Source organism: Perna viridis, chromosome 8 (assembly GCF_037379345.1).
Source record: "Perna viridis isolate PV_CMFRI_1.1 ecotype Kerala chromosome 8, ASM3737934v1, whole genome shotgun sequence".
Taxonomy (NCBI): domain Eukaryota; kingdom Metazoa; phylum Mollusca; class Bivalvia; order Mytilida; family Mytilidae; genus Perna; species Perna viridis.
In genome coordinates, this window is record NC_142452.1 from 33,443,358 (window position 1) to 33,453,727 (window position 10,370).

The 10,370-nt window shown below is 31.9% G+C and overlaps 1 protein-coding gene across 1 annotated transcript; it reads left to right on the forward strand.

Moving 5' to 3' along the window:
- The first annotated feature begins 5,228 nt into the window (after positions 1 to 5,228).
- Positions 5,229 to 9,661, forward strand: LOC148610303 (uncharacterized). The gene is made up of 5 exons (XM_088543185.1): positions 5,229 to 5,328; positions 6,108 to 6,190; positions 7,308 to 7,421; positions 8,269 to 8,366; positions 9,521 to 9,661. Exons 1-5 carry the CDS (start codon positions 5,229 to 5,231, stop codon positions 9,600 to 9,602), a joined length of 477 nt encoding a protein of 158 aa, XP_088399311.1. The 3' UTR covers positions 9,603 to 9,661.
- Positions 9,662 to 10,370: the final 709 nt, after the last annotated feature.

Consider the following 10,370-nt stretch of genomic DNA (forward strand, 5'->3'; position numbering starts at 1 on the left):
TATAATACCATCATATAACTGTGTGTTAAATGTCGATATCACGTATGAGCTAAAATTGGCTCAATCAGGCGGACACGGATAAAAGAGGAAAGAAACTCTGAGTGACACTCGAAAAAAAATAACTTCAGCACATACCTACTGACCTAACCCCTATTTTGTAACCATGTATTCATCAAGATCTGTACAATAACTCCTTATAGCATTATTTTAGCATACCAGTCAATTTAAATCAGCATATATTCAATTCATATCACGCACAACAGATCTGGTGCAACGTCGCCTTGTCTGACACCCTAGACAAACCTTATACAATCTTGTTTTAGATCTCCTTACAACTACAGCATTCAAAAACACAACTTTTCAACTTCTTTATCTTGTTTATAAAGTTTGTTAATTACCACATTAATAATATGCCTACTTTCAAGAAAAGCAACATATGTCCTATATACCTTTAAAGTGCAAGAGAGTAAGGATGGTACATCTTAAGTGCTGATTTACGATTGGTTCCCATCATGTACATGTTTGTTTAAATGATCAATCCACATTTTCATCGTCCATTAACATGCCTTGACAAAATTGAACACTTTTACTTAGAATTTGATATCATAAATACCCCCATATCTTAATAGTTTTTTTTATATCCGGAAGACTTATTTAATCTGAAAGTTTTCCATTTATTTCTTTTAAATGTGTAACACTTTCTACGATAATAACACTCATATAATTGTTGATTTCTGATGGCGAAACTGACAATTAAACATTTGGTTACATGATTGATTTTTCTTCTTATTGCTTGGGCGCAAGAGCGACCCACGTAATTAATATTGAAGAGTTTTGGGTGATGCAATGGAAAATATTGCATTATGGGAGAGTGTCCCAAAAGAGGGTAATCGTTATTTTACTTGTTTCTATTAATAACTATTTTACATCCATCGTTATCAATTAAATTGTATATATTGCTGCTTTTGATCAAATGTTGAATTTTACAAAAATGTTTATACATCCATGATTAAGCATACTTCTGTAGTAATTTTATCGGTCATGACTTTTAAATTTATATTGCAAGTCATTTGCAGCATCCCTTTTAATAAATGGTCAACATTTCTGAATAGCTGTCGGGGATTTGATCATAATTAAAATTCGTATCAAAATGGATTGTACGTAACTGCGTTGAGAAGTAGGTCATTTGCTCTAAAGCTAGACAAATCTACAGAGGAACTATATTTTTTGTATCTGACTGACATAATTCAATATTGGTTTCAACTTAAAATAAAAACATGCTTGTTTTATATTTTAAAGAAAGAACAGAATGAAGAGAATAATTTGAAATTAACATTTCTCATAACATGTATAATGCACTTAGTTAATTCTGTTTTACGCCTCTCAACTATCTTTTTGACCGGGGATCATCATGACTGAACTTTAACAAAGATTAGAGGTTCCTACAAAGACATTTTCATTCGTGTTCATTGCGGAGTATACATTGCAACTTGTCTGAATTATTTTTTCAGGAGTTTTTGTAATCTTAATAATAGAATTTGCCCCCACGATTGCTTTTCGTGGTTGCCTTCATTTAAAATACCATTTTTTTATCAGGCAAAGAGAAACGCGAATAGTAAAGCGATCTAAAAGAAAGTCATCAGATTCGAAGAAACCATTAACCGTTTCACCTCTGCCTTCTATTACAGCTTAAGTTTTTTTTTTAAGTTTAGATGGTGATTTCAAATCGATACACTTATAATAACGCAATAATAATTTTGTTTAAAGAAATGACACACGATATGAAAACACTTTATTAGAGTTTTTTAATGTGAAATATGATCACTCATCTTTATTAGAATAACCGTGGAATCTAAGAGAACGAATTCCATCACACCCACAAAAGTTAAATTCAAGCAAAAAATTAAACAAATCAAAACATTTAATGTTTGTCTTTTTTGCTTTTTGTTTTGTTTTATTTTTTTGTGTGTGTGTTTTTTTTTTTTTGTTTTTTTTTTTTGTTTTATTTTGTTTGTTTTTTTTTTTGGTTTTTGGTTTGGTATTTTTTTTCAGTAACTCGTGGATCGTTGCGGTGCATCCATCTGCACCATGACAACTGATTTGGCCCAGTAACTTTAAATAATTAAAGCACCACCAGCTTGCAATAAATTTGTTCATACATGTTTATACCATAGATTTGATAAAAGGTGTTGTGCGGAAGATCTTCATACTAGAACAATATGGATAGTAAAACGATATTGGTCAGTGTGCTTGCTTTGAGGATATAACCATTTTAAAGTCTTGGCAAAAAAAGATTTCTCTAAATTTCGCATAGGTCTGGTTCTATCTATAATTTATAACAAAACATGTCATAAAAACTACTCAAATAACATTTACAGATATGTTTAATGAAATTATGAAAAAATATTCGGGGGTCACTAGGCAAAAAAATATTGATGCTGTGAAACGGATAAGACCATTGCAGCTTCAGAGGACAATCTGAAAACAAAGGACTTATCATGAGCAGCGAATTTCCTTTAAAGTATTTACCTACATATAGACTGTTCAGGGCAGTAGAAGAGAGAGATCGTGTATTACTATATTTTATTTTGAACGGCGATTGTTATAAATATCTTTTGCACTACAAAGCACAATTCTGAAACACATATTTGTTGACCTATATCGGCTTACAAAAATACTCAGGTTCTACGGAGGACACAAGCTTTGTACATTTTTTATTGATAATTATTTAGATAAATGCAAAAACAATATAAATTATTTAACAGTCAGTATGTTTTCCCTAGACTAATTTTATACAATTTTTTTCTCAATCTTTTGAAGGACGCTGACTCTAGAGAGTCAGATACAATGTTACTGAATGACGGACAGATAGACGGATGAACAAAATCTACAATATTATAGAGGAGTCAAATGTAAAAATAACAACGGACAACCTTTGTATTATTTATCGCGTTAATCAGAACGGCCCACTGATTATCAGTATGAGAAAATTTAAGGTCATGGACAGTGTCTAAAGTTTTTAAATGTCAATACACCTCCTAGTTACTTTTACATTGTTTGGTATAGTCCTTGAACCGATCCGCGCAACGTTATGACGTTGACTGATTGATCGCCGACGGATCGATCACCGGTGATCGATCTGATTGAAGTTTTGTTATGTAAAATGACGTAAGATCTGTTTTTAATTAAAGAAATGTAAAATAAAAGTATAAATTGATGTTTAAATCTATTACATTATGTAAATATTTGTAAAATTAATAAAGAAAATAACAAAAACCGTAAAATGCATTGATCGCTATGTGGTCACGTGATGCGATCACCAGTTTAATGGATCGTTTTGACGGATCGATAACTGACCGGAAACTGATCGGTGACCAATCGCCATTTTTGTTGCATGGATCGGTTCAGGTACTGTAAGTTATTTTCAAGTTTCAAATGGCAAAGAAATCGACAATAGTATATGAAAGTAAAAAGTATACATGTGTCAATCTAAAGACTATGGAATAACGAGTTTTAAAATTACTTAAAACTAATTTCTGACCATTGACGTAAAATTTAAACAGGAAACATATAAGTAAATATTTATTTTTATAATTTTTATATAAAATATATTATTATTATTATTATTATTATTATTATTATTATTATTATTATTATCAGACGATTTCAATGGTTAATAATTGCAGATTAACTATATCGATATTTAGACTATATATACACTAGTTTTGTCGGTGATATTTATAAATAATTTAATTACTAATTGACATATTTGTTGTAATGGATGTTTTTATTTCGCATCAGAGTAAGATATGTTATTTTCCATAAACTAACTTGCTTCTGTGTCGTCATTGTCCTCGATCAGTCCGCAGTCCGCAATTCCAATAATTCAAAACTAAATAAGGTTTTGATTAAGGCAAAAATCTTAATTTTTGACTTTCATCGATTAGAAATTAAATTATAAATATCGTTTTTTTAATTTTGACAAAGTTATGCTTGCATAACCAACTTAAGGGCAGTTTACACTTGTTCATAAACCGTTTGGCAATTCATGAAGCGTAAAATGCCCCAAAGTTGGTTATTTCGAATAACCTGGTTACAAAAACAATCCTTAATTAAAATAACCCTTCATAGAAAACTTAATTCATCTTATGTGCTCGAAAAATTTGTTTATATAACCTAAGGTAGATAACCCCAAAATATAATGTTTTTTACCTAGTAGATGGTTTATCGCTTTTCCGTTTATAAGTCTGTTATATCTGTACACAAAACATCATACATACGTTTTAAATCTTTCAATCATTACACGTGTATTAAATGTTAAAATGATAATAGTTTTCAGGTATTTTATATATTTCTTGCAAACTGAGATATTTTTTTTTAAAAAAGTATAAAATACTGATTAAGATATTTGAAACACAAATTGTTTTTTTTTCGTTAACTCAGAAAGACATTATAATTAAATGGTTGATTGATTCGTGTTTAACACCCAAACAGCAATTATAGCTCAACTATATCCGGGCGAGGAACATGAAATGGATAATATAATGAACATGAAATGATGATGAAATGAACAATGGGATGGATCACAAAGATAAAAGGGTCGACAAATGTTGCCACTGGAAATAGGGAGAGGGGATAGGGTCGACCGGGCAATTTAGCTTCCTGCTGATTTTCCTTAAATGAAATATTTTACCATTTGCTTTAATTTTCGAATACATATATTTGAAAAGCAAATGGTAAAAATATTTGATTTAAGGGAAATCATTTTGTCCATGGGCGAAACTTCAGGTTCTATTGCTAACAATGTTGGCGAGTTGTACATTGGAAGTATATCGAGCACTATAATAATTAAAATAAGCCTTCATTTCTTGGCGTTTCATTCATATATAACCCTGACTTAAAGTTAATTATTTTAAAATAGTTGTTGTCATTTATTTGCGCTCAGCCCGGGACCGGAAAAGGTCAATTTTGTGAATAAACTTTCATCTAACAGAACAAAACTATCCATTGCTAGGCGTACGATGTATTTCATAACATCAAACGTCATTACTACCTTTGAAGATCAACGTGAATGTAAATTATATCACTAGCCTTATCTTTACCACGTGTTGTACCATGTTGGTATTCAAATTTTCTGAAATAGGAAAATACTTATGTAACATTTACATAGTATATAAGCAGTGTTCAAGATTACTTTATGTGAGATCCTTAGATACAACTTTTAAATCATGAGGGTGATTTTCTGCATTTCGTTACTTAGTGGCACATATGCCTTTCTCTTTAATCTTAACAACCATGGTGGCTCCAGAACTATAACTCCAAAAACAGGTAAGAGAACATCTAGTTTGACATATGAACTTACATATGAAGTAAGAAGTAATGCATTCCGAACAAATCTCATCTTTTAAACCTCAATAGTTAAATACTTCCGGTATATTATGTTAAACATAAGTAATGATATTTATGATTACAATGAAATCTGTCTAAACCGAACCCCTTTTTGGTCTTTTATATTTGTTCGGCTAATCCAGGTTCAAACTATATTTGAATGGTAATTAAAGGACTTTTAAAAAGTGTCTGGTTAGTAGTTATGTTTTCGAATTTGTCGGGTTCATTTCGGACAGGTTTCATTGTAAATTTTTAGCAAGCTCCACGCAGCGGCAGACGTTCGTTTCTTCTCTTACTACCCACTGCGGACAGGCCATTCGAAATTTTCGAAAATCACACGTCGTTAGACAATCGGATAACGTCGCGTAAAATCATTCAAATTTTTCCGACTTTTCAAGATTCGTACATTTTCTGAGTCGACTGGCTGCAGCATCTGGAATGAATTTCGATTGACAGACGCAGTTCGGAGTTCGCATTTTAGAAAATCTTTACTGTAAATTCCGTAAAAGATTGGGGAACACGAAAGGGTTTCAAAGTTTAATGAATTTTGAATAGTATATCCGAAATACATTACAATTACAATTTTTACATAAAGCTGAAATTTGATATGATTTCAGCTGTGTAATTCGTGTTTCAATTTATTAAAAAAAAACAATAACATTCACGTTTCAAAACGTGTTGTTAAAAATGCATGATATTGAATCATTAAAAACATACATGTTCTGGGTATGCCCAAGGTTATGGTGGAAAATACTGCAAAAAATTCGCCGATTCACAATTCAGAAATTTGTTCAATGCGGCTGTACGTACAAATTTAGTCTGTCACTTAAGTCGGTATGATTTACAATTGTTTATAAAAACAGCCTTATCAAATGGCTCATTTTTAATCATATCATGAGTTTTTTCTTTTCATCTTTTACAGAAGCGTGTACTTTTTAATATATTCCTTTCTATTTTATGGTTATGAGGTTCTGTATTTTGTTACATTGTTTTCTCATGTCGAATAACAGCCTCCCAAGTCAGGGTTTTGAGTCTACTCTCGCTCCCTCAAACTCCTGATACAGCATGTTTTACTTCTACAACATTTAAATTATACAATTTGCACGACCTCATAAACTCATAAAATGAACAAAAAATGAATATTTAGGTTTAGAAAACGAGTTTATTTTTACATGTAAATTGGGTGTTTCGGTTTCATGTGCAGTAAAACTTTACGTGTGAAGCTGTTATATTACTGCACATCAAAGGAAAATTTATGATCGTCTAGTTTGTCATCCCCTGTAATTTATTAGAAAACTATTTGTATTTCTCTTGTATTGTAATGAGGTTTGGGGTGTAGACATCAGCCCATCCAACAGTTGAAAAATATTACAAAATATACACACAAAAAAAACAACATTTACACAAAATTGGTATTCGGAATAATTACATTGTGAAACTATTAGGTGGTTCCTAAAATAATTTTGATTTGACTGAAATGAAGAATGTATAAGAAAAACGGTATGTGGTGTATCGGATAGTAATTCTTATAAATTCAAAAATATTTTCAAAAAGGAGTCTTACCTAGTTTGAAAATGCCTTTACCAAGTTTAGAATTAATGCTCATAAATTGGCAATTTAGCATTGGCGCTACAAAAATAGGGTTATGCAAATTATGTTTTTTAGATGTTGTAGAAGATTAAATTCGTTTGTCCATTATATCACAGACTTAGACAAAATATTGTAAATGTTACACAGACGATTCGTAAATTTTTGAACATTTAGATTTAGAAAATATATTCATTTGGCTATATGTTAGTTGCATCATGGTTTTATATGCCATGTTTTTATAACCAGCAATATGATTATTGTGTGATAGAGTGTCCAAATCTTGGAATTCGGTTGCTTGTTTACTTATTTTTGGCTTCTCGTTTTCTTAGGGTCAAGTTTTCCTCGATAAGATGTCTAAATGTGAGATGGAAGCCGTTTTGCCATTCTACGAGAAACAATCGATGGTCTGTTCAACCGAATATGATGTAGTTTTCCAGCATCAGGTACCCATGTTGTTATCTTTCGCCATGTTACATACATATAATAAGTTGTATTAATGAAGTAGTCCTGGGTTAAGGGACAAAACTCTTACAAATCATTGGAACGTTTGTATTCAGTATATCAATCAATCTTATGAAAGCATCAAAGTAACTCGGACTGATTTCATTCTGTTTCAAACGAAAGCTTGATAGGCTTTGGTGAAATTGAATATGATACAAACATATCACTGATTTCAAGAGTTATGTCCCTTACCCTAGGTCTACCACCTTTTCATTGTAGTGAATGTTGGACCGTTCTTACCAGGACATTTTTTCCTTTTCTAAAGTTCGTAATTACATTTAATGCCATTTCCGTTTTCTGATTGGGGAAGAAAGATTGCTGGCCAAGTCGATCAAATCATATGTAATTACATTAAACAAACAGCTAGTATGATCAACAATATACATGATATATACATTACGACGAATAATGTGTGCCCATTTAAATCATGTAGTATAAGACCAAATGTAATCGTCTAGTAACTTTTCCACTCTGTTTTCGAACCACAAATGACAAAAGTTGAAAGGAACTCGGTAGAGTTTTGTTTGAAGCAACAGCCATTCACTTTACAAGCACATGTACATGTATACTCATCTATGCTGCCATTCTAGTGTGTATATATGTGTGTGAAGGTCAGGCGTTTATTTACAATATTTAATGTGTGTTTTTATTTAGTGTCATGGTTTTTATTTAATTTCATGAAATGCTTTAAGAATTATCTCCTCAGGATTTTTATGAAGACAAAAATTAAAAATGACATGGAGATGATGTAGTAAGAATTTGTTAATGATGTTTTATCAATTACTGTAGGAGGATTGTTACATTCAAAGTGGATATTGTGATGTAGTACTGGACAATTTTGATGGCTTCTTGAAGACATTTGATAGATCTGATTTTCTCAATTTCAAGTAAGTATTTTTGAAGAAATGAGTTTTTTTCCTATTTTCTGGACAACTGATATCAACCTTGGCGTCATCGTAGTATCATTTGCATTTAATAGAAATATTATATCGTTTTATTTTAATGTATGTATGTTAATACATAAAGAGCAATAACAAAATTTCCGAACTGATCAACGCTAGGTATTAGTAAAAAGATATAGTAAAAATGGAAAGTTTATTTTACAAATGACAATATCTGACCGAAAAATTGGAAGCATCTACAGTCGCCCCGACTCGGTACATTCATTTCCGATGAAAATTGTAGGTTATTGGTTTAACCACCAGCTTCTATTACGCTAAATAATTTTTACGGCATCTTGCAATACAAACTGCATAGCATTTTCACCGGACGAAGTTAGTGAAATCAGTAGCCAAAAACAATACAGAGGATATGTTGGTGATAATTTGAAAACCAATTACAATCGTTTATAAAATAGATTTAAAGCTAGAATAGGGTTGAACCTCCAACATTCACCTGAGAAATTAAACTTACACTCCTTGAAACATTCACGTTTCCCATTTTAGCGTCCGTGCATCGTTTATCGTGCGTTTACACATCGCTTTGCGTTCGTTAAAACGCACGATAGAAGCGTCCGTTTAAACGCACGATAGAAGCGTTCGTTTAAACGCACGATAGAAGCGACCGTTTAAACGCACGCTGTGAGCATTCGTTTAAACGCACGATAGAAGAGTTTGTTTATTTCTGTACTTTGATTATTTTCTTGATTTAACTGTTATTTTTATATTTTTTTGCTATTATTAATTAATATAATTTCATTAATTTTATTTTCTATTTTTTCTGTCTTCATTATATGTCGATATTATTATTTTTCGTCGTTCGTCTATCGTTCGTCTAAACGCACGATAGGAGCGTTCGTTTAAACGCACGATAGAGGTGATCGTTTATCGTGCGTTTGGTGAGCGTTTAGCGTGCGTTTGGGTATCGTGCGTGCTGGAAACCTAAACGTCTCAAGCGGTGTATATTTTATAATAGATATGGTGATGTAAACCTATATGGTAGCGATTCTAACAGAACGCCGGTCATCTTCCACTTTTACTTATTTTTTTAACAGTTTAATCATGTCCGACAAAACTTATTTAATGCTTGTGTCTTGTTTTAGGCTAATCAACCAAGTTCTTGCAGCTGCTAAGCGATGTAACGTTGATATATCTCAAGCCATCATTTCGAAATATCTCGGATGAAGACAGTTTATTTGAAGCCAAGAACAAATATGTATATAATAAACATTAAGCTGAAGAAATAGAGTTGTCGTTCTTTACCTTTATGCGCATTTATACAATGTAATTTATTTTATGTATCGACCGAAAAACATAACGCTAATTAAGTTACCTCAAATATATTTCACATTTGTTACCTTAAAAATTCTCCAAATAAAGGATAACAACAAAAGTACTGAACTTATAAACTTTAGGCAATAGTAGAAAGGAACTGAAAAAAAAGGAAAGTCCCTATTACAAATGACAATATCAAGGCAAAAACCGGGAAGTTGGACACCAACGCAATGGTCCTATATTTGGTTCAGGCATTTCCAGTAGAAATGGTGGGCTACACCATGTTTTGTTGAGATAACGCCCGCCCTTGCTTTCACTGCTTTTTATTATATGAGGTGTATTACAATATAAACAAGCAGCATAAAATTGTAACCGCGGGCTAAGTTGGTGAAATTAGCAGTCCAAGCAGTACAAAATATAAGAATAATAAAAACAGGGAGCTAAATACAACTAAAACATAATAACACAGAATTTCTGCCTTTGTCAATGAAAAAAAAAGAATATTTCTCAATAAGTTCTGGATATCGGAAAAAAACTTTTCTAGGCAGTGTACGTCGATCAATCCAAAAGCCTGTCTCTCAGGCAGCGATGCCGCATTAAGAATGCAGAATAGCCGCTACTAGCTCTGGCATACCTAAACAACTAAGAAATATAAGCATTATATGCAGAGGAATCTAA